General features: G+C 33.6%; 1 protein-coding gene across 3 annotated transcripts in view; it reads left to right on the forward strand.

Annotated features, from left to right (window-relative positions):
* The window catches only part of ATP11B (ATPase phospholipid transporting 11B (putative)), a 126,167-nt gene extending 100,814 nt beyond the window's left edge, over window positions 1–25,353 (forward strand). The window contains exons 26-31 of one of the 3 annotated variants that reach the window (XM_068546299.1): window positions 4,151–4,216; window positions 4,756–4,859; window positions 6,147–6,312; window positions 8,993–9,078; window positions 19,975–20,108; window positions 24,299–25,353. In XM_068546299.1, coding sequence (XP_068402400.1) covers window positions 4,151–4,216; window positions 4,756–4,859; window positions 6,147–6,312; window positions 8,993–9,078; window positions 19,975–20,077 — 525 coding nt within the window. In that variant the 3' untranslated portion in view covers window positions 20,078–20,108; window positions 24,299–25,353. Of the gene's footprint in view, window positions 1–4,150; window positions 4,217–4,755; window positions 4,860–6,146; window positions 6,313–8,992; window positions 9,079–12,296; window positions 12,397–19,974; window positions 20,109–24,298 lie in introns of those variants that run through there. The other 2 variants (XM_068546297.1, XM_068546300.1) reach the window with 2 other exon arrangements.
* The last annotated feature ends 658 nt before the right edge of the window (window positions 25,354–26,011 follow it).

The raw sequence follows: 26,011 nt of genomic DNA on the forward strand, positions 1-26,011 counted from the left end.
TGCCTGGATGCTTTTCTCTCACGTGGTCATTTGACTGACTCCCTTATTCATTCAGGTCTCCTGAAATGTCACTGGCTTGAGTAGGCCTTTCTAGCTGACTCCAGTAAAATCCCATCTCCCTCACCTTCCATCACTTCCCGACCCCTTACTCTACATTTATTTTCTTTTATTTGTTTGTTTGTTTTTTATTTTTGGCTGCATCAGGTCTTTGTTGCTGCGCACGGGCTTTCTCTAGTTGCAGCGAGCGGGGTCTACTCTTTGTTACAGTGCGCAGGCTTCTCTGTGGTGGCTTCTCTTGTTGCAGAGCACGGGCTCTCTACCTGAAAGTATGTATTTTTAGGTTTATTTATTTTTTTGCCTCCTCCACTATGTGTAAGCTCCTTGAGGTCAGGAACTTTACCTTATTGCTGCTTTATTCCCCAAGGCCTGGAATGGTACTTGGCATAGAATAGATGCTCAATTACTATTTCTTGAGTGTACAAATGAATAATGAATGATCCTTTTTAATTTGGAATACACGGTTGGCTTTATTTAATTAGATAACAAATTAAGTTAGAGGAAGTGATTCAAAAAAAACAAATTGTGTTAGAAAGTGTTTTGAGCATCTGTCTCTTCTGAGCAGGGGCAGATCCAGGTTCAGTAGGGTAATCTAAGCCTTACTCGTTTTGGCAGGCCCTCTTTAAGGGAAAGAACTGTAACTACAAACACAAGTATATGTGAAAGTGATTATGAGTGACATAAATAGGTCCCACTTAACCCAAGCCAATGTAATAAGCCCTACTCAACTTCTCTTTTGCCAGATCCCCAAAATTCCCTCTGCCACTCACTTCATCACCACCTAAGCTAATTTAAGGGGAAATCAGAGTGGAAAGAGTCTTAACTGATTGATGCAATTGAAATACATAACTTGTGCTAATTTTATCCAAAAAACAGAGAGAATGTGAATGTGTTTTCTACAGCTCCCTCTAGGGCCTTGAATGCTAGAAGGAGCCCTAAATTGTCCTCTGCTTCTAAGGAAGATACCATGTAACTAGCCCCAGTCTGGGCCCAGTAAAACCATATACTGAAGGATAGACATGTGTGGTTGTTACCACTTCCAGGCCCAGGTTCCCTGACTGCATCAATTACCTATCTCCATATCCCTGAAAGAGGAGCTGGCTCTCTTAAGAGCTGAGTTAAGTGAGATCCAATGATTTTTCAGTATTTCCAGGTCATTTCTAGAGATGATAAAAGCAGGAAAAGTCAATATGACTTTTCCATTATTTTCCTCATGACACACTCCCCAAAATACCCTCAAATGAAGGAATATTAATGTTTCATTGTTGATTATAATAACCATTATTTATTGATTCTTTTTTTTTTTTTGCCTTTTAAGCTATTTTTTTTAACTGAAGTGTAGTGAATTTGCAGTGTTGTTAGTTTCAAGTATACAGCATAGTGATTCAGTTATATATATATATAAATATTCTTTTTCAGATTCTCTTCCATTATACGTTATTACAAGATAGTGAGTATAGTTCCCTGTGCTATTAGGTCTTTGTTGTTTACCTATTTTATATTTAGTAGTGTGTATATTTTAATCCCAAACTTCTAATTCATCTTCTCCCACCCACCACCACCCCCTGCTATCCCCTTTGGTAACCATAAGTTTGTTTTCTATCTCTGTGAATCTATTTCTCTTTTGTAAATAAGTTCATTTGTATCACTTTTTAGATTCCACATTTAAGCAATATCATATTTTATTTGTCTTTCTCTGACTTACTTCACTTAATATGATAAACTCTGGGTCCATCCATGTTGCTGCAAATGGCATGATTTCATTCTTTTTTATGGCTGACTGATATTCCATTGTGTATATGTACCACATCTTCTTTGTCCATTCACCTGTCAATGGACATTTAGGTTGCTTCCATGTCTTGGTTATTGTAAATAGTGCTGCTGTGGACACTGGGGTCTGTGTATCTTTTCAAATTAGAGTTTTCTCCGGATATATGCCCAGGATTGGGATTGCAGGATCATATGGCAACTCTTTTTAGCTTTTAAGGAACCTCCATACTGTTCTCCTAAATGGCTGCACTAATTTACATTCCCACCAACAGTGTAGGAGGGTTCCTTTTTCACCACACCCTCTCCAGCATTTACTATTTGTAGACTTTTTAATAATGGCCATTCTCACCAGTGTGAGGGGATACCTCATTGTAGTTTCGATTTGCATTTCTCCTATAATTAGTTATATTGAGCATCTTTTCGTATGCCTGTTGGCCATCTGTATGTTTTCTTTAGAGAAATGTCTGTTTATGTCTTCTGCCCATTTTTTGATTGGGTTGTTTGTCTTTTTGATAATTAAGCTGCATGAACTGTTTGTGTACTTTGGAAATTAATACCATGTCAGTAGCATCATTTGCAAATACTTTTTCCCAGTCCATAAGTTGTCTTGTCATTTTGTGGATAGTTTCCTTTGCTGTGCAAAAGCTTTTAAGCTTAGTTAGGTCCCATATGTTTATTTTTGTTTTTATTTCCATTGCTCTAGGAGACAGATCCAAAAAAATATTCCTGCATTTTATGTCAAAGAGTGATCTGCCTGTGTTTTCCTCTAGAAGTTTTACATTTAGGTCTTTAATCCATTTTGAGTTTATTTTTGTATATGGTGTTAGAGAATGTTCTAATTTTATTCTTTTATGTGTAGCTGTCCAATTTTCCCAGCACCACTTATTGAAGAGACTGTCTTTTCTCCATTGTATATTATTGCCTCCTTTGTCATAGATTAATTGACAATAGGTGCATGGGTTTATTTCTGGGCTTTCTATCCTGTTGCATTGATCTATATGTCTGTTTTTGTGCCGGTACCATACTGTTTTGATTACATTAGCTTTATAACGTAGTCTGGAGTCAGTGAGTGTGATTCCTCCAGCTCCATTATCCTTTCTCGAGATTGTTTTGGCTATTCAGGGTCTTTCGTGTTTCCATACAAATTTTAAAAATTTTTGTTGAGTATTTTATTTATACCAGGCAATATACTAAGTATTTTAAAGTAAACAATAATTTTATAAGCACTGAGGTTGTGGTTTATCTTTAATTACTTAGATGAGTTTTATTGCCATCGGAACCTGTATTTTTTTTTTTTAATTAATTTATTTTTTTAATTTTTGGCTGTGTTGGGTCTTCGTTTCTGTGCGAGGGCTTTCTCTCGTTGTGGCAAGCGGGGGCCACTCTTCATTGCGGTGCACGGGCCTCTCACTATCGTGGCCTCTCCTGTTGTGGAGCACAGGCTCCAGACGCGCAGGCTCAGTAGTTGTGGCTCACAGGCCCAGCTGCTCCGCGGCATGTGGGATCCTCCCAGACCAGGGCCCGAACCCGTGTCCCCTGCATTGGCAGGCAGATTCTCAACCACTGCACCACCAGGAAAGCCCATCTTTTTTTTTTTTTTTAAACAACCAATGTTTTAAATAACTTTTTTAAACCAATGGTAAAGATTATGACTACTTTGTAAACTAAATTAACGTAAAGTTCTGGTTGTACTCTTATTTGTGGAAATTAAATCCTGACATTCTTTGGGGATTCTGCATTTTTAATAGGCCTTAGTAAGTTTTGGCTATAAAGCCCAGGGCAATACTATCTAACTGGCATTAACTGCATTTTTACGTGAAATCCCTTGAATAGGTCCACTGGCCATTATCTTTCCTTTCAGGTGTTGGTTTTGTGTATAAATTTATTTTTACCTGCTCTTTCTATGGTGTGTCCAGAAATACAGTGGCAGGTGATCTGCTGTGACTTCTGGTTGGAATGGTTTCAGAAAATAATTGTGATTGAACAGGGTTTATTATCATTTTTACTTTGTGATAGGAGTAAAGCAGTCACTAACAGCTATATCATTATCACTAAAAACTGTGCCACATAATTCCAAACCCATCTTTGGGTTTCCAGTCTGATAATGTTATCCAAAGAATCATTTTACATAATAATAAACATGATAATGCTTTATGGTGTTTCTTCTCATTCTCCTTTAACTTATCTAGTCACAGATTTCAAATGTAACTGGCGTAAATGATGCAAATGATTTTTAGTAAAGAATGTACACTAGTTTGCGTCACTTCTGATTTAGCATCATTTTAACCCATAATGCAATTCTGGTTTATTTGTTCTGTTTTAGATGTTTGGAAATTGGACATTTGGTACCTTGGTCTTCACAGTCATGCTTATTACAGTCACAGTAAAGGTATGGTGCAGAAATTAGAAGCATGGATACATTTTGTGTCTGCATAATTCTTAGTTAATTTTCCTCATTTCTTTATTGATAGATTTTCCTTTTTCAGTCATGAATAATTTCATGGATGCCTAGTTTAATAATTCATTTTAATTTTTGTCAAAAGATTCATTATGAATCCATTTTTTAAATTCATTATTTTGGAAAGCCTCAGCTGATTTTTATGGTCAGATAAAGGTTAACCCCTCAATACTCATCTCCGAAATTCTGCTTCTCTCTGTAACACAAGACAACACAAGCTGGTTTAGGCCATGGAGTTCTGAATAAAGTACTCATGAAATTTTAATACTGCTTCCTCACAGAAGAAAAATACTATAAACTTGAAATTGTTGAATTTCATACTAGGATCTTTTCATTAATATTTATCTTCTGAGGGACTTTGCCATAGCAACCTTAGTCACTTATAATTAATACATTTTATTCTTAAGTTTTAGCTGAGAAGTTAAAGATTTATTAATTTATATTAAGGGTTTTTTAATTTATTTTTTTAGATGGCTTTGGAAACTCATTTTTGGACCTGGATCAATCATCTTGTTACCTGGGGATCTATTTTATTCTATTTTGTATTTTCTTTGTTTTATGGAGGGATTCTCTGGTGAGTGACTATATTTTATTTTAATTATATTGATTCAACTCTAATAAATAGTTATTATGATAGATTTTATTATGAACAAATTCGACTCAGAATAGTTTTGAGACCCTATCCTGATAAGAAATTTAGTTTTTTCAGTTGATCTTACTGATATGGAAGAAAAAAGAAACTAACAATTACTGAATACCTACTATATTCTAGTGTTTTACCTAAGATATTACATTGATTCATCACGATAATCTTGTTACCCCGTTTTTTTCTGTTTGGAAACTGAGCTCCAAGATCACAACAGTTAAAAGTAGCAAAGCTAAGATTTACTTGAAAATTAATGTTCTTTACACTAATCATATTACCTCTAAATTATTATTAATGTATATAATTTAAAAAGTCACGTAGAATCATTAAATTTTCATGAATGAGTTAACTTCTCTCTCAAAAGTAGTGTGCTGCATATTCATAGGTAAAATCAGATATTCAGCTATTCTGATAGATTAAAAATTAATGCTTTTCCTAAGATTCTTTGGTAAGTGATGGACAGCTGAAGTCTCTCAATTGGAGAATGTATATTACATTGCCTACTGTGCCTGTGATCCCTGTATCAGGCAAAATATTACAAAAGGCAGAGAAAAAACTTGTATTGGCTAAACATTAACTTTCATTTAGGATTATAAAAAGATACTCTACTGAATATCATTTGTTTGTTTTTAATCCTCTTTATTTCTGCATTTCTTCCTGTATTTCCCCTCATTCTTTTGAAGTGATATATACACAAACCCAAAAAGAGTATCTTGACAATACCTACTACTATGTAGAACTAATATTTGTGAGTACATTTATTTTAAAATACATGTGTAGAGAAGATCCTCTAAGTAGAGCTTTTCAACCTAAAATTTGGGTAATCAAGCTTGTAGTTGCTTAGTAGAAAATATTTTATTACATACTTTTTCTTGCTTTTTTGGTCTCTTAAGTCTGTATTATTCACTACATAATTCTTTTGAATTATCCTAACACTAAGATAGGATAAGTCAATTACTTGCCACTTTCCTAATTATAAAAACTATGGTTGTCATTCAAATGAATTAAATTGGATTTTATTTTTAACAATTAAAATCTACCATGTTTTATTAGTTAGTTGATTAATTAAATTACACTGATTCCACATTTTGAACATTTTCCTGGAGTATTCTTAAAATTGTAACCTTCATGTATAGTGGGTTTACTTAATGTCTTGATTTAAGAATCTGTCTTGTCGGTTTCTTCTTTTATTAATCCCACTTTCTTTCTTTGCAGGCCATTTTTGAGCTCCCAGAATATGTACTTTGTATTTATTCAGCTCCTGTCAAGTGGTTCTGCTTGGTTTGCCATAATTCTCATGGTTGTTACATGCCTATTTCTTGATATTGTGAAGAAAGTGTTTGACCGACAGTTTCATCCTACAAATATTGAAAAGGCACAGGTAACCACTTTTTATATACAATACCTTTTTAATTAGGAGCCTTGATGAATAGCTGTCATTATAATTTGCTTACATTAGAAAATAGGAAATTATCTATTCCTGTATCAAGTTTTTACAATATAAATATTGTTAAATGTGATATTTTTAAAGTTGTTATTGTTGCTATGAACTTTATGACTCCTGAAAAATTATACTTTTTAAAAATTACATTGTATTATTAATAGAACTAGATTTTAAGTATAAAACTATCAAGTTATGTCCAAATAGTATAAATATGTCTTAAATAGTATTATCACAGCCTTCTATCAAATATATATAATTGGGATATATATCCATTTCTTTAGAACCATTAGAATTTCAGTAGTACTTCTTCAGGTCATATTGTTTTCAACAAAAGTATGAAATAAGTTCTTTAACCTAAGTAACTTCTACAGAATGGATTTTTATAAAATATATTCTCTCACTAAACACTTACTAATAATATTAAACTACAGCAGATATTAACAGTATGTTACATAGTGTTTAAGAATATGGTCTTTAGGGCCTGATAGTTGTGGGTTCAAAACCCACATTCTACCACTGAGTAGCTCCTGTAACTTTAAGTCTCCGTTTCTTCATGGGTAAAATTATGACAGAAATGTCTATTTCATTACATTTGTAATAAGGATTAAATGAAATAATGTTCAAACACAGAGTATATCCTCAAGAAATGATAGCTATTTAGTATATTTGACTTTTTTTGTGTATTTGACTTGTACATAAGCTAGAAATATTGGTTTGTCCTATTAACTGTATCATGACATTGAACATATGTCCTCAAGAGTACATTCTAATCAACTTTTATGCCCTTGTAAACACAGAGTTTATTAATCATTTAGTTCTGCCTAGGTTGAGGGTTTTGTGGGGGGTTTTGTTTTTGTTTTTGTTTTTTGCATGTTTGCTATATGCCAAGCAAATTTTGGAAATTTAGTTGTGTGTTCATGCTACAAATAGAATAATTGCTTCTTAAGTATTTAGTGATTTGAGTTAGGCTTCTTAAACAGTGTATTGGTTTTAATTTCAGTTGTTGATCATATTAACATTTCTTTAGCACTTATTTGCTTTGGTCAGTCAGTCCTAGCCAATATACATTTTAACACCACTGAAGCAGCATAGGCCTCTGAAGCCTGACAAACTTAATTCAGATACTGTTTTAACCACTTATAAAATGTATGTCCTTAATCAAGTCACTTCCCTAAGCCTCAATTTCTTCCTCTGTAGAATCAGAATAATAACTACCTTACTTGATGGTTAGAGATCATTAATATAAAGTGCCTAACCCTGGGTCTGTATGTAGTAAGTCCTCAGTAAGAACATAATTAAAAGAATGATGAGGATGTTGCTCTGATACTGATCTTCAGCTGGGGCTGAAAAAATTTGCATAATCTGGTTACTGTGTCTGCCTATGCATATATTTATATCAGTATGGGCAGACTTTTCCACCATGCAATATATTACTTAAATATATATCAGAAAGGTTTGCCTATCTTTTTTCTAATCTTCAGAGATATTCATGATAATAGAATACTACTTTTAATACATTGTCTATTATACTTTTTTTAGATCTTTATGGAGAACATATTTGTCTTGCCCTCTTGGCTATATAAAGTTATATTTCACCAAACTATATTAATGACATCACTTAAAAACTTACTTCTTTATAAAAGTAAATAATGATTTATTTACATTTATCCTTAGAAATTTTCTTTAGGCAGAGCATTATGTCTTTTCATAGAGATTTCTTAATGATAATAAAAGGTGATAATATTAGTCCTTATTACCATTTTTATAGACCTCTTTTTAAAGGATTACACAGGAAATATTTGATACCTTAAGGCGGACCCTTAGACAAGAAAAAGTTAAAAGTACTTTATATATATTTTAGTTCTTTTACCATAGGTTAAATTGATTAAAAATGGAGTTGATTTAAAAAATCAATCATTTTTCTATGTATGAAAGCCAGTATAATCTCCCTTTCTACTCTACTAAATTCCTTTTAAATGATTTGACTGGATGTTCAACTGTAATCTAAAGAGGAAAAGAATGTGATATATATTTTTAAAATTGAGTCACTTTGCTGTACAGCAGAGATTGGCCCAACATTGTAAATCAACTATACGTCAATAAAAAATAAACATGGAAATAAAAATAATCTAAAGAGGAAATCTCTACTTCCACTCAGGGATTTTCTAGCCTACTGGGGATTTTTTTTGTTTTTGTTGAGACAGTATATGGTCATTCATATCCCGTGTGTGACATTATTCTTTCGCTGTAGTCAGTAATCTTTATTATTTTAGCCTTGTACTTTCACCTCTAATTTCAAATGTTGAGAAAGTTGTCAGCTACTTACTTCATTGCTTACCAAAAGTAGCAAGAAAAATCATATCAAAAGAAGAGTTGTCAGCATTTATTTTGAGCTTTGTTTTTCTGCAGAATAACAATGTGGTATCAAGAATAAATTCTTTTGATAGCAAAGCCAATGGCCCTACAAACGTCAGTTATGTATGTGTACCATGTATGATATATCCTACTCTTGTAGGGACAAATGTCTTTACAAAGCTTGTCCTGTGTCTGTCTCTTAGGTGATAAATACAGCTCACTGACTTGTTGTATGTCCCATCCCTTTTCTGTCCACTTATAGATGTACTCCAACACAGTCGCTTTCAGTGACGAGTTCATCGCACTGCAGCCATTGTCGAGGGCAAGGAATCAGCTGAGCAAACTTAGGTAGAGTAGGAGGAGTAGAACCTCACTAACTCTTCTGCATGCTAAAGGTCAATTTAAAAATATTCAAAAGATGGGCAGAGGCATGAATTAAGAGTGGGGCATTTTTGTTAGCACAGCTCTGTCTCTAATTTGACCTAAAAAATATATCCATTTCTTTGAGACAAAAATTCAGCATAACAGGACAGAGATCTGTACCTTATTATATATTTTATACCTTAACTACCTTTTCTAGCACAATTCTAATGCTTCTGCTTGTCATATTGGTACGTAAGAATGCTCCTGCATGTTGAGTAATTTAAGCTACAGAAATTCATCATAAAATTTAAAGTTTTAAGTTTCAGTTACTTGGAAGTGAGAATTGCCCATTTTTATCTTGCCTTAATCTATGCTGCAAATACATATGTATATTTGTCTTTGTACACTGTAATGGCTGCTGAAACGTTTCATATCCTTGCTGCTGTTTAGTGCATCTATAAATTGAACAAATACTTTTTTTTTTACTTTTTAATTATTTTATTGGTATAAATAATTCAGCCCTGAAAAAAAACACTCTAGATTTCAAGTGGGTTTATTGACTACAAATTATTTTAAAATAATACAAAAGTGTGTCCTAATTTTTTTTTCCTTTTTTTTTTTTGCTTAAACAATAGGTAAGATTTTAACAATACATTTTGTATCTCATATATATACCTTTATCTCCACAGACAGATCCATTCTGTCAGTTTCCACAAAAAATAATCAGTAATCCGAAGATGTCTTGATGGAAGAGAATGAAAGTTTAAATCCTAGAACTTTTCATATTAAGATACCAAAGCTATATATTAATTTTAACTCCAGTCTGGTTTGAAAAGGAAAAGTAATATAACTGAATTTTTTGTTTTGTTTTGTTTTGGCACCCTTCAACTTCGTACCCTGGATTTTTAGTCATACATTTTTTTAAAATTCTTTTTTATTCTCAAGGTTTCTAATCCATCTATGTTCACTTGATCAAACGAATGACTTTGACAAAGCACTGCTTAAATAACTTCTTATGTAATCCTATGAGTTCATAATTTTGAGCTGTTCCAAAATTTTACCAAACCTTTCGATTTTATTATTCCTATTAGCATCAGGATTTTTGAAATACTCTACTTTGAATTACAAAGGTATAATAATTGTAGGTGAATATACAAATGGGTGTTTAAGTGGTAGTCAACTAAATTTCATGTTTAAAACAAGAACTAAAATCAAAACAAACTTGGAAGATTTGCCTTCACCTTTGGTTGAGCCAAATATGTGCATCACATTTTATCTATATGTGCCTTCTGAAAACAGTGTGTATTTGTCACATTTTCAAACATCTAATTATTTAACTCCAAGGCAATAGGAGAGCTCATTATTTAAAAGAACACTCCGGCAAGCACTTTCGTGAGGATTAACTTTTACATTGTGAATAATCTTAATGTTTTTATTAAATCATATTTTCTCATATCATGGTGGCTCAAATCAAGCAACATTTTTTGAACAATGATAGACTAAAAAAGAATGATACACGGAGATCATAAATTAAAGAGATCCCACTCTTCTTAATACTGTAATAAAGTAGTAAGCTTAACATTCATCTATGAAGGAACACAATGAGAGCAGGGTACATGAGTCAGGTAGTGTTTCCTGCAAGCACTGTCCAGTCAGGTGGTGTAACAAAGGGAGAAGAGCCCTGTTGGGGAGATGGTGGGCCTGAATGCTAGCACAGCATGCCCTTGGCCCTGCACCCTCTATATCCTAATCAAATTAGTTCACCTCTCTGAGCCTCTAGGTTCTTCACCTATCAAATGACTATTTTACATACTGTGGTCTATATGCTTACTTACTATCAGCATCAGAGAAAAACGAAAAGAAAGAAATACTATGCTCAACCAAAGGCCAGGCAGAAATAACAATTGCTTACATGAGTGGTAAATGATCACTGGATGGGCATTTGCTCATAGCTTCATGAAGAACAAGTGCCCACAAACATCTGTCTGTTGATGCATGCTGTGGATTTTGAATACATCTTGTTTTTGAACTATGTTGAATGGTATTCCTGGTTGTGATCCATGGTAGCTTAATTGTTTACTGTTGTGACAGAGAGGAAGATTGTGCATATATCGAATATCTTTAAGAGCTTTCAAATCTTTAATCAGGTTAGTACTTCTTAAGGACCATTAACACAAAACTATTAATAATTTTCTTTTGAATAAAAGAAAACTCATTTTGAGTATTTTATACTCCTTTATGTTATGGGCAAAGCTATAATAATAATCTACCTTTACATAAACTTTTATTGTACTCTTGAAACCAAGGAATTCTACTACTTTATTTTTTATGTATGTAAGAAATTTACTATAGCATTTTTTATAGAAATAATTATTGATTAGTCCTAAGACTGAGAAAACACATAGAAATGAGGGAAAAAATTGTTTTTTATTTATTGAGGACATTTTTTTATAATTTAAGAAAGGTTAAAATTAGCTTGGCTGTAGGCACATACTCCTTAGAAGGTTTCTAATACTTAAAATATAGAGGAAATTCCCTGGGGGGCCAGTGGTTAGGACTTCGCCCTTTCACTGCTGAGGGTCTGGGTTCAATCCCTGGTCGGGGAACTAAGATCCCACAAGCCACAAGACACAGCCAAAAAAAAAAAAAAAATAGGAAAAGCAAAAGAGGAGAAATTTATATAACTAAGTTAACACTCACTTAAAAAATATATTTCAAATTAAGGATTCAATTAATTTTGTTTACTACATCAAGTCAAGCTCCGCCTTACTCGTATGTCTAACATTTGAAAGGCCATATGATTGACCCTTCCACTCTGCTGAATTCCAGTTAAAGTAGAGAAGTCTTCTGAGAGGGAGCATCAGAGATGCGAAATGGGACATACCTTTGCAATAAGAACCCTAACTCTTGGTGGCAAGGAATTTGTTTAATAGAAGAAATTTAATTTTATTGATGGAAACCTGGTTTTCATTTAACTTTGTGCACCAGAAAATCATGGCTTTTTTTTTTGTATGCTCTGTTGTATGCTCCTTAAGAAGCTACTATTTGCTCTCTTTTGTGACAGTAAATGAATGTGGTGTTGTGTGAACTTTCATTTGTGCCTCACAGATTGTGGACCCCAACTTGCTATTTTGATTCTAAACTTATATACAGTGAGAGTATTGTTCTGTAATATGAGACTTGTTGCTTTTCTGTCCTTCCAGATGGAAGAAGATAAGGGTTCAGTCAGCTCAGCATATGAATTTGCTGAAAGCAAGCACAGAGGGGAGGACAGTAGGCACCTGCTAGCTGAGGCTTGCAGCCAGCAGGACAGTTCTTACGTGCACTAGGTAGTACTGCGCTGGACCTTCTTGGGGACATATCCGCTAAGTTCTCAAGCTTGGGGCATGCTATGGGAGAACTGGCCTGACATTTCAGTTTTTACTTTACTAATTCCTTCACCGTTTCTCATATATTGTTTTTGTTTACCTGTTTTCCTTTTTTATGATCTTTACATTTTTTATATGTCCGTACCTGAATATTTCATTAATCTTCCTTTGGAGTTATAGTGTTAAATCTTACTTTACTTCAAATTCTAACCTATTGTCTTATAATCAAGAATTTATTCCTTTTCACTTCTTTTGAAAATATGTCATGCTATTTCTGTTATTTCCCAAATCACTTTTGCCACTTGTAGTTATGTGTCATTTTATACATGTTAACATAGTTAGACACTGAATTACTTATCTAAGTCTACCTCTTGAGTTGAATGGTCAAATGAGTGAGTGCTTAGACTTGGTACTGAATAATTTTCTGTTGACTGGTATTCACCAAACTCTCAGTTCTTACTTTTCATAAACTTTCATAGTTAACATCTTTGTAATAAAAAAGTATGAATTAATGAGGACTTGATTCACTCCCTCTTGAGAATTAAACCCTAACAACCACTTCTAGACCTAATTGGGATATGCAAAATATTTTAATTGGTAGTAACCATGGAAGATAAAAATTCTTACCACTAGTAATTATATTTTTACTTGGGCTGTTTGCCACTTTGTACATTCTAATTACTGGTCAAGAAGGTGCTGTTGTCTCATCTGAGATAACCCTCATAAATGGTGAAACTTTAAAACAAAGCTACTTGAAGATTATAAATCAGACAGTGGAACAGGTACAATAATTTGAAAAAAATGTGTATTCTGGAAGACATATTTTTAAAATTAGATTCCTTTAGTGAATTGCCTAAAATGGAAAATGTTGAAGATTAATCAACTCCCAGTCATTATTATTATTAGTTGAAAAGAAATTCAAAACAATTCTGAATTTTTATTTTGTTTTGGGATATTTCATATGATTACCTTCATAATATATTTATCTTGTATTTTGCTTTGATAAATATAGAAAGATTTTTAGTTTTTAGAACATGCGCTCATTGGCTACAAGGAAAACTCAGCTGAAGAACTCATTGATTAAAGAGGGGAAGCTGGCTGGGATTTATATGATGTCCTGGTTAATTCCCAGAGCACATAATCCATTTGGGAACTGACTGTGCTAATACTGTGAAATTATGTCCTCTGCGATAAAAGTTCCCCAAAGATTCAAGCTCAAGTGGATATTTCAAAAGACATGGATATGGTGCTGCTTTACTTTAATATGTTCATTAAAATGTATAGAACAGTTGAGAATTGGGTTCTTAGAATACCCCTATTAAATAATAGGGGCCTTGTTATGGTTACTTTTACAAAGGAATGATAAGTGAACTGTTTTATCATCCTGTGACATATGGTCTCTCTTCCTATAAACAAGAAAGTAGAAGAGCCCTCAAACCATGGATATGATTTTAGTAAAATTGCTGGAGGTGTTTACCCTGATCTGCAGTTTTTTTTCTGCTTATCACTGAATTTTAATTAGTTGAATGAAATATATCTTGAGTATTTCTCGTCTCATATATTTCTGTCTTTGGCATATATTTTGAGATGAAAATCACTTTTAAAAAAGTAAGTATTAAATAATATCTCTCTCCTATATTTTCTGTCTTGAAATGGTAGTTGTTTCTCTAATCAAAATTTGGTCAGCCTTTCCAAATCAGGCAGAATTATGCTGAGCCCTAAATGTTGCCATGGGCTAGACTCTCCTAGTCATCTCCCTCTACGTCACCCTGCCTCTTAGGCCTTCATTGTTCTGTCACATTTTTGTCTCTGGATTCCTGGCCCTACTCTGGATGCCCTCTTTCCAGCTTGCACCTAGCTACCATAGATATATCAACAGGATGCTATGGCTACTGACCTTTCTCATTGTGAACCAGGACGCTTAAGCCCGAGACCTGCAATCTGCCACCACCAACAACAAAAAACATTTTAAGCAGTTTCAACCAACTACAAGTCACCTTCCTCTTCTTGTGTGACAAAGATACGTACAGCTATTGCTTCACTTAACAAAGCAGTGAACTACAAAAGGAACAGAAAACCTTGATGGCCTGTATTTAGTTATTTGCCACTAAAAGCTACACTTTTCTGAATGAGTAAAATTTTGTAAACAAATACAATCGAACATTTAAAAGACTAATAATAATAAGGCAGGACCTAGATGCATATCTGATAAGTGTGACAGTTTACAAAACTAATGTTATTTTCAAATCTGTGCTGACTTAACTGAACAACTTTTTCATCTGGAGGTCAAAATGAAGAAAAATATTAGTATTGATATTATTTCTACCAAACGGTAATGATATGCTGTGAATGATTGATACTTAGAAAACTGATTTCTTAACATCAGCTGTGCTGATTAGTTAATTGTTGCTATTCTGATTTACCCTCTCCATTAAATTAAAATTGGAGATTTTATCATTTTTCACAGATAACTCATACTCTTGTTCACCTAAACTACAAATTCCTAGTCAGATATTGTTATTTTGCAATCACATGATTAAAATAAAGGGGCCTCAGTCTTTTTGAAACAAGGAATAAGCCAAGTTTATTAAAATAAGCTTACCTAATAAATAGAATTCATATTGTATGCTTATTTTCACACTTAAATTTAGGCAACACATATGGGAATCTCCTTCATTCTGGAGATCCCTAAAAGTCAGTATAGAGGTATTTTATTTATACTTATAATTGGCTTTCAAAATTGTTTATTTTACTTGGTGAGAAAGAAAGGGAAGGGAGTCCAGGGGAGTAAATGTGAGCTTACAGCATGTTTTGGAGAAAGAGGCCTTGAGTAAGAGAAGCAGTTACTTAAATACCATCATTAAACAGGTACCTCTTCCAATTCTGAATAAGAACTTGAAGCTATTAACTTGTTTTAGGGGTTTTATTATTCTTAACCAAATATGGAAATTGGTAATATTTGATGACTTTTGATCTCACATTTAAAAGAAAAACATTTCCTTAAACAGAAGCCTTTTTTTCCCTCCATAATTATAGTTTAAGGCTTCTTTACAAATATCTCCTTTAAGGCTAAGCAAGGTGTTCACTTTGATTATGAAGTATATAAAACAATTTTAAGGGCAAAAGAACAAATATGGTCAATAGTTAAATAATTTTTATCTAAACTTAAAGAACTTTATTTGATTTGATAGGGTAAAATGTCATAGGCATGACTAAAAAACTTAGAAATGTATGACAGTTTTCCAACACTTAGAAAATTTAAGGAAGATTTTTGTAGAAGTAACAGGAGAAACTTCTAAATGTTTACCATCATTGATGTGAAAATAATGGAAATAAGAGCAGTGAGCCAGAATTTATTTCAAAAGGGAAGTTCTATAAAGATGAAAATTTTTATTAGCTATACATACCCATGTTGGATCTCCATAGTTGTTTTGCTTGGCAGCCCTTTTAGCTCTAAGTTATGTGGTTGTTTCTGGGAAGTAAATGTGGTGGAGAGTGAGTCTTACCAATAAATCAAAATTTCTGTTAAGTTAAAAGTTACTGTTTAGTGCCACCAGGTAGGGTCTCACTCCTGTTACTTTGCTTGTTTTCTTTTCTACAAAAAAGTGTACAAATCAATTTTCACTGCAAAGTAAAGGAGCTGTTATAGTGGAGGGTTACTGGACTGAATGTCAATATTATGACATAGTATGAGTGTGTTTCGTGTTTGGTAATTGCAATCATTGTTGCTTTTGTTGTGGTCATCCATTTACAATGCTTGGTGTCAGTCTGTTTATCTCTTGTAAAAATAAAATACAGTGTGTGTGTGTGAAAAAAAAAAAAGTTACTGTTTAGTGCCACCAGGTAGGGTCTCACTCCTGTTACTTTGCCTGTTTTCTTTTCTAGTATTTATTAATAGTCTTCTTGTTTAAAAAGGTAATGACTCCCTCTCCTTACTTTGAATGAAATGAGATCTAAATGCTCCACCCCCGGTTATACTGGAAGCTGTGATATGAGATCAAAGATGTATATATGGAAAAGTGATGGAGCTTGGAGGTTTGCTAGAGAACAGTATAGTGTTTTCTATAGATAGCTTTACAGAAACACAGTTAACCAGCATTTTCAAAGCAGGTGGGTTTTTTTTTTCTCCTTAGGGAATAAAAAGGAAATATATTTTGCTTAGTTCAGAAGGTAATCTGAAAAGTCATTTCTTTATAATATTTTTGACATATTAAGATATTTACTCTCTGTGTTGAGTTGCCCTTAGTTTAATACTTGTCCTTAGGTTTTAAAGTAAAAGGTGATGAATGCAAAGCAGATCCAAACCTAAGCAGTGTTCTGCATGTATGTGGACACTCAAATGCTGCTGACCTTATGGATGTTATCTTTAGTGAATCCCTGTCAGTTGGTCGAGCACCAGCAGTAGTAAAGCACATGTTGTTAAGCTAAGAAGAACCAAACCCCTTGCTCTTTCAAGTTTCTGGTCTAGTTCAGTGCTCCCCAGATAAATGTTGTGAATGACCAGTTTGTTTTCTTGTTTGTTTTGTTGTTGTTCATTTCCAATTCATCACGGACCAATACTTTTGTAAAATACAATAAAAATGAATTACTAGGAAATGAAATTTAAAAGATATATAAAATAAGCCCCAATTTTTTAATTAGATTCAACAGTTACAAAACTATTCTGTCAGATTGCCATAAAATTGTCTAATCTCTTACTCTCACGGACCAGATGCACTTGTCTCTCATGAGCTAGTAACAGTGTTTTCAGACCAACAGTGGTCCATAGATCACACTTTGAGTCACACTGGTCTTTTTGCAAGGGGGTAGGAGTAACAACTACTCTCTCTACACTTAGGCTAAACATGCACTAAATGCACATCATACTTTTCTGCCCACGCAGTTACTCATTCTCTCTGCTTAGCCTGGAATGCTGTTTCTCTCCCATCTCCAGCTATTGAAATCCCATCCAGTCTTCAGTATGCCATCTTTTTCATCAAATCTCTCATGCTCTCCCACTAATACCAACAACAACAGCTGGGTTTGAGCTTTCCTTCCTCTTTTTCGATATTGTACTCTGCTTCATACCATAATTATAAGAAGGCAGTATAACAGCATGGTAAAGAGGTTTGGGCTCTGGAATCAAACCAAGACTGAAGCCCCAGCTGGGTGAGCATGAACATATTTTTAACTTCTCTGTTTCCTCATCTGTAAAATGTGTATGAGTCTGGTGCCTGTCTGAAAAGGTGGTTATAAATGAGATAATCCATGAGAAGCATCTTACATACTAACTGGCACATACATAGTAAGCATTCCATTAATATAACTGCCATTATTACTTGTTCCTGGCTTATCTCCCACCCTTTTCTTTATCCTTTACTCAACAGATTGAAGGCAGGGTTGCTGTCCCCTTTAGGAACCAGCACAGTGCCTTGCTCAATGAAGTATAAGTTGAATTTAAGTGCTTCTGTCATTTAAATGATACAAACAAGAATTGGAATAGAAGCTAGAGAGAAAGAGATAGTACTGATAGTTGGAGAGGTGGAGGAGGTTTCATAGAGATGATGGTATTTAAACTGAACTTGGTGTTAGGGGTCAGCATTCTGCCCCCAATTGGTGACAGGCCCTGACACATACCCACAGGCAGGGAGCACTGCCTGGTTGGCTGTGTGGAGACTGTACAGGAGCATTTAGAAGTAGAGCAGGAAAGGCAGCCTGAGATCAGGTTATAAAGGGCCCTACAGGCCTCTTTGAGGTGTAGCACTTTATCCTTGAGCATGTGGGAGCTCTAAAGTCCTGCTTCCTACAGAGGATGGCTTTGAGATGGAGGAAGCTGGAGCCCAGTAACCCAAGGAGGAAACTGGGAAACTGGTGAAATCCTGTTACCTAAACCAGCATTTCCTAAAATCTTCCACTGAATATTAATGTTCCTGCTGGTGTTGATTAATGTTCCATGTGGGGAGGGGAGGAAGGGGAGTTTACTGAAAAAAACATATTTGAGAATTGCACCATGTCTAGCTCTCTCCCTGGAGACTGACCGTACAACCTGACTTACTGACAGTCCTTTACTCACAAAGTCTGTTTAGACATTCCTTGAACTAGTGTTTCTCAAACTTAATTGGCCACAGAACTTTTTTTCGTGCAATGTCTGTAAATATCTCATAATACACAGTTTAAGAAATAGTATCGTAAACAGTCCTAAACCCAAGGGTATTATAATGAAAGAATAAGTAAAATTTGGCTATTTCTCAGTGCTTAGCAGATCCTAGGACGTTGATGCAATCAGTTCATTGCCTAACAGGAACCAAGTTGTCTCGCACTGCTTGGTATTTGGCAGGATTATTCTGAGCAGGGATTTTGTAGGACCTCACCAGTTGCTTAGGTTCAGAATGCCAGGTTATTTACGTTTCATCATGTTCGTGTCCTCTGTCCATTGTGAGTGTCTCCACAAGTGTCCACTGTTGCCATGCCTACACTCTACACTTGGTGATTCCCAACCTTTGTGAATTGCAGCACTCTAATGAATCTATTTTTGTTGTTTTCCTTCCTCTACACTTTTGAAAGATTTGTTATGCAATATGTTATATATGTAAAGGAAAATGAGTGAAAAATAAGTTTGTTTAAAATGATAACCCTTGAGAAATTTAGGTGTACCCTTGACTGTGTCAAAACCAGGGTTAGGAGTCATTGGGCTATGTGGTCATACCATTTTTTCCCCCTTATTTTAACAGGATTGAAATTATTAGTACTGTGGCTTTAAGTTTTTCTTGCCAGGTTTTTTTTATCCCTCAATCAATATAAATCTTGCAAGCTTACAGAAATTAATTCAGTTTTAAATCTAAATAGTACTACTTAGTTACTTCTTTATTTTAATAATGTATCATCAGTTAATTTTTAAAAAGCAAGATGAACTTATTATGGGCATGGTTAGCACTTAATAGTTGCTTAGCAATTTGAGGCAGATGATGCTTTTTTCAAGAATTATTTATGATGTGCATATATATATCTATATGGTGTTTAGAACCTGGCACTACGTAAGGTGTTTGCTACTGTTGTTGTTGTTATTGTTGAAGATTGGGATTTGGTCCTGCCTGATTATTTCCCAGTCTTCAAATTAATTTAAACTCTACTTTTCTCAGTTACTAGATATTTTTAATTGAAGTTGCAGGAGCATTTCACCTAAACAAAAGCTCAAGGAAGAATGAGAATTCATTAAGTCTCTGAGTGGTTGATGTAAATAAATCATTTTAATCATAATATATTAAAATATTAAAATACAAAATCTTTGCAGATTTATATAGTATCCAGCTACTTGTTTTATATAATGATTTTACTCAGCCTCTAATTTAGGACACAGTGCCTTTTAAATATTTTGGTATGATTACTCTTAATTAAAGCCTTCCATACATTTCCATATTATAGAAAACATGTATATATTACTTTTGGTTTTAAAGTGCTTGTTGCAGTTTTTTTAATGCTTTTTGGAAGTACAAATCTATAAATAACTAATATTTTTCTCCTTCAACTCCTTCAGCTTACTGAAACAAATTCAAGTATCAAGTGCTTGGACTCCATGTGCTGTTTCTCAGAAGGAGAAACAGCGTGTGCATCTGTTGGAAGAATGCTGGAACGAGTAATAGGAAGATGTAGTCCGTCCCATGTCAGCAGGTGTGAAATTTCTCTAAGTAGCCTTTGCTGCAGATGAGTATCCTATAAACTGGAACAGGATGAACCTGCATCTCTAGATACCTAATAAATCAGCCCCTGGTTTTACCAACTGAAGCAGGAAGTATGCTGTTTATTAGCACTCTTTGATGGTATTTCACTTTGTGGCTTTAGGGTGTAGGGGGTTCTTTCACTAACAAAGGAACAGAAAGCACCTTTGAAGAGACTTTTCATCTAATGAACAAAAAATCTTGCTTTACAGTCTTTCTCAAATGTGGTGAATAGGAGTGTGTATCTGGTACTCGTTTCGTTTTTTATAACTTTCTTTTTTTGATTATACCTAAACTGTTGTTTTATTTCCTGTATTTGTTTTGCTTGTGTGTTTGCTTTTTGTATTTACAAAATAATCTACACATAATAGTAAAGTCAAAAGATTTTGCCTTTCTTATTCTTCATGTATATTGTCTAGTCACTCATTTGAGACTTTGAGGTATTTATAAACATAAAAGGCTGAAATTCTGCTCTCCTACACCTTTTTATATGTGTAATGAGGTTTTAAAATAAGTTGTGATTTTTAAGTTTTTACTCGGTATTTATGGTCTAATTAAAAGTTTATAAGTTAGAACAGGCTCTTTAAATTATGGTTTAGAAGAATTTTAGTGTTTTTGTCTCCTCCCAAATGTGTTTCTTGAATTAGATTTGCTCTTTTGGATCATAACAAAAATACCATTTTTTGGTATATACCACTTAAATTATTTAAAAAGTGAAATTGATTCAATTCTTTATACATTTCCCCAAGAGACATGTTATTATTTAGGGAATATTAAGGAATAGAAATAATTTTTTTCACACTTTGGTATTCTTTAGGTGAATGATATCAAAGTGTCAAAGTCAGAGCAGCAGTGCACTCGTGTGCATGAAGGGTTACGGATGGGCGAGGATGGATGGTGATTTCCATTGTCCGCAGCGTGCCACATGAGTAGTATCACTTTCTACATGTGCCACGCCTGGGAAGAGGTTGGAAAGACCCCAGGAGCAGGGAGTAAAGGGCAGAGGAGGCACTACTCTTATCTGTTGATAAAAGAATTTTTAATATTTGGTTGGCTTTATGTTTTAAAAATGATGAGTATGACATCATTCTTGTATCATAGAATTCAGGTAACTTTTACTGGTGAACTTGTTAGTTCCCACTTTGCCTTTAGTTGTGGCCATTTCTTTATGGTACAGTTGCATTTACAAATAGCATTCTTATGTTAATAACATAATGTCTGTGGTTTCAGTCCCCATTTGTTAATTTAATGTGATCAAAAATATTTCCATAATGCTGTGATATTATTTTGTAGGCATTTTATTCCACATGTAAGAATTACTATGACACCTAAATTTATTGGGACTTGTATGTTATGACTTACACAATTGTATTATGAAATGCATTATAAGAAAGTAGTTCTGTCATGTACCCAGTCCAACAAGTGTCCCAAAGGAAGTTCCAGAAAGACCTAATGTATAATATAAGACAGCTTTACTGCACAGAACTAAGGTGGGAATTAGACTAAGAGACTACTGAAGAACTTGTATAGAATTTTTAGAACATCTTTTTCAACACGAAATTCTCTTTAATGACAATATACATTTTCACTAACTACTAAAAAAAAAGACTAGAATTAATTTTAAATGATCCCAGAATATTTTTCTGCTTTATATATATTCCCATTTTCTGGATATCAACTATTTAGGTGATGCACCCCATCATTCTTTACATAACCATTTTTATGCTGCATTATCCCTTTTGAACCTGCCCAAGGAATTATGGGATTTATTTCTGCATGTTCTGTTGAAGCTGTCTCTTCTCATCTGTACTTCTTTCCCCTTAAAATTGTATCTCACTTTTTTCTTTTTTAAGAGTTTTTTTTTTTCTAATAAAATGTTTAACAGTAATGAATATCTTATTTGACAGACTATAAATACCTTTCCAATTATGTCCAGCATCTCAGGTTATGCTATCAGTTACTACTGTCATTATCTCCCTGTTTTCTTCAAATGAATAATCTAAAAAGTCTTTTGAGATTTGTTCTATTTTTTTTTTTTAGTGGATAAAATTATACAATATTCAAAACCACTTGGTGCTTTTCTAGGGGCTATATGAATATTGCCATGGATCCATTAACATTATATTTAAACTTTGAAAAGTCATTTGTTTTTGTTTTTTACCTGTAATTGTTTTAGTGAAATATATTTGGCATTCTGTTTTGCTTTTGGAATAGCATCTATTCTACATTTCTCTCTCATGTCTAATTTAAAAGGTAGGGACAGACTGATACCTCTATTTACAAGATGTAGAATCCTTTGGATATTTGTTCCATTAACATTAATTAAACATAAGAGGTAATGGTCATCACTTGAGAAATACAATTAGTGCTTTCATATGACAGATTTCTTTACTAATAAAGTTTTACCATCCAGGCACAAAAATTCTACTTATATTTTACTAATTGATGTTGTCAAAGGAATATGCCATATTGCAAGCTCTGTTTCAAAGATAGCATCATGGTGCTATATAAAGGATATGCCATGTTGTACTCTAAAGGGCTGTACGTCAGCAATAAATGCTTTTCTGTATGTAATTTACCAACAGTTACTTTATCCTAATCAAAACTGTCTTTTAAGTAGAAAGGAGTTAATAGTTAATATGTAGTTCAGGTGTTTAATGTTCTGTCAAATATGATATTTAACAATATGAATGCACATGTGTGCTTTGAAAAGATCAAAAATGAAGGAAACCTTACCTAATAAGATTCTTCTGTGTAAGCAATGGTTGGAAAAGAGGAAAAACTAAAATATTGGCAGTTTGGGAGTATTGTTTATAGTTATGTTTTGTCATGTGTGTCTGAGCATACTTTTTCTTGCATAAATACTTACTCTAAGAAACGTTCATAGTCTTATTCCATTCATTTATTTTACCAATACTGAGTACCTACTATGGCACAGTTCTAGGTGCTAGAGAGACCGTAGTGAACAAGCCCTTCTTAAACGAAGGTAGATACTGTTTAAGTTTTCTGGAAACTAGTAAAATTAGAGAACCTGTAAACCACTGGTATGGTTGTTGCTTGTTTGTCTTCCTCTTTGCCAACTTTGTAAAGTTTCTGGGTTCCAATCTTCATTGTGACTGTGCTCACTTAATCGGTCTAAAATTGAACTACATACAAACTTTAGTCTCTAGGAAACAGCAGATTTTTTATAAAAGTGAATTTGGGCCATTTTAAGTGCTAATCTCTTTCTCTAACTTCTTTATTTAAGGAAAGTGGGAACCCTGGAAAAAGTTACATAAAATGTATTTATTAAGTGCTTTTAGTATTCTAAGAAAAGCCACCTTTAACTTGGTAATCCTAATACTGTCCTTGAAATAGGTTAGGCTATTTTAAGCATGGCAGGCTATTTTTAGTCTTAAGTTATTTTAGCTGAAATTGGTACAGCTGCAAATAAAGTATTATATAATGAATTGCTTATGGCCTTATCATTCAGACAGACAGTAGTTAACTTTTTCCAGACCAGTAGAGGATCATTTGTTCTTAGTTAAGTGAAAACCCTAGTGACTTCTAGGTGTCTTTGATACCTATTGAGTCAAAACATTTACTTCGTTCAAGGTGTCTTTGATACCTGTTGAATTAAAACATTTACTTTGTTCAAGCTAATTAATGCTAAAACCTTTAGAATTTATACCTGAAAAGAAATAATAATATAATATGAACATACTACTGTTTCATTCCAAAGCTTTTGGTAAGTGAGATTTTTGTTTGTTTGCTTTCGTGATGTCAAAATACAGGCTAGTTGCTTTTCAGTAAAACCAAATGTGCATACCTCTTAATAACATACTTGTTTCTTATTGAATTAAGATTTTAAGAGTGTCTCATGCTTTACTACCTATAGAAATTGTTTTAATGGTAATGAATTTTGGCTAATATTTTTATATGATGACTAGAGCATTATTTTCCCAAGTTTTTGTATAATATAAATAGAATGTTTGGTCCTTCAATGCTAGTAAGAAGAACTTATCTTTAGCATTTAAAAATGAATCAATCAGTGCTTATTTTAATACTCAAATCGCATTTTGGTCCTAAGTTTTAGAGTACAATTTTTTCTCAATTGAAACATAGGTCCTGGTGAGCCAAACTTTTCTCTTATTGTTACTTTAGATCATGGAGTGCATCGGATCCTTTCTATACCAACGACAGGAGCATCTTGACTCTCTCCACAATGGACTCGTCTACTTGTTAAAGGGGCGGTAGTACTTTGTGGGAGCCATTTCAACTCCTTTCCTAAAATTCAGTGTGATCATCCTGGTAATGGCCACACTACCTCTGCGGAATTACTTTCTGAAATCTCTGGAGTAGTTCATGCCCACTCAGAGTTATAATGGCAGACAAACAAAAAGCATTACCATGCACCCCTGTCAGCCGCCCTCTTAATTTAAATCTGAACATGTTAAAATTTATGAATAAAGAGCCATTTTTCATCTCTTTATCTGGGTTGTCCCCGTGTGCTTACGGGACTCCCAATGGCATTTCAGCCTTTTGCTAAGGCCACTAAATATTTTAACATCAAGGTAGAAAAGGGAGCTAATTCCTAGTTAATTGTATTTTTTAGTATGGCTTGGTTATTGAGTCTTCTGTTTAAATCTGCCTCTATAAATTATGCTGAAAAGTTTTCCTTGAAAACTCTATTTTTTTATTAGAGTTATATTTGAAACTTTTCATGGGAAAAGTTAATGTGAATAGTAAGGAATTTTGGTCCCTCAGTGACCCATGTTTGTTCATTCATTAGTGCTTTCTAAGTTCACAGAGCAAATTAGGAGAATGCATTTCCAAACATTATTTACTGCAGTATGGGTAGTAAATATATACCAGTACCAAAACTTCTCTAAATGTACTGTAACACAACCAGTTAAGTTAACCATATACATGCAAAGGGTATATCATATCTTACCTATAAATCAGGAATCAAGCCCATTCACCAAATTTCAAATTGATGTTTACTATTTTTGTGACAATGTAAAGAACCTATAGTGGGTAAATTAGACATCATTAGCATATTATTATTTAATGTGTTTATCATTGGATCTTTTGCATGCTTTAATCTGGTTAATATATTTAAATTTGCTTTTTTTGTCTATCTGAAGGCTCTGTTTATAGTATTTTATGACACTGTTGTAAATTCAACTATAATCAATAAAAAACCAGTTTGAAAACTATTTAAATATTGCAAATACTTTTAATTATACAAATCAAAATATTAGGATAATTAAATCAATAAAATGAGAAGAGCCTCTTTCTGTAACTAGCTCAGAATTGCTCTTGACTTTCAGTAAGCTAGCTTTTAGAATAAAGAATTTCAGATGAGAATCCTGTTATTTTTAGGTTAGTATACATTATCTAACTTACAGCAGACTACTACAGTAAAGTGAAATCTGCCCAGTGTCCCATTATAAGGTGTGGCTATAGAATGTAAATGAAGCAAAGTCTAAAATGCTAAATTATATGGGGTAATGGCTGCAGTAAATTTAAATGCTAAAAATGATTAATCAGGTGTGTATTACTGCCGTTAACTCACTGCAGTTCAGTACTTGATTTTCATCCTGAGTTTATCATGTAGATCCAGTGTTGTCATTTGTTTTGATAAAAAGTAATGTTTTAAAACTTGGAAATGATTATTAAAGAACTGTTACCCATCCCTAAGCATATTATTGTGTACATATACATTCAAAATTGTATGGAAATGGTTAAGTAAGGTGTTGCCAAAATTTTCCCTGGAGAATATGATAATTCCTTTCTGTAGGTTTATTGCACAACCCTCCACCCCTTTCCCATTTCATGAATATAAGACTTCTGGAATTGGGCTGGTAGGGAAAG

The sequence above is a fragment of the Eschrichtius robustus genome, chromosome 6, assembly GCF_028021215.1.
Source record: "Eschrichtius robustus isolate mEscRob2 chromosome 6, mEscRob2.pri, whole genome shotgun sequence".
Classification (NCBI taxonomy): domain Eukaryota; kingdom Metazoa; phylum Chordata; class Mammalia; order Artiodactyla; family Eschrichtiidae; genus Eschrichtius; species Eschrichtius robustus.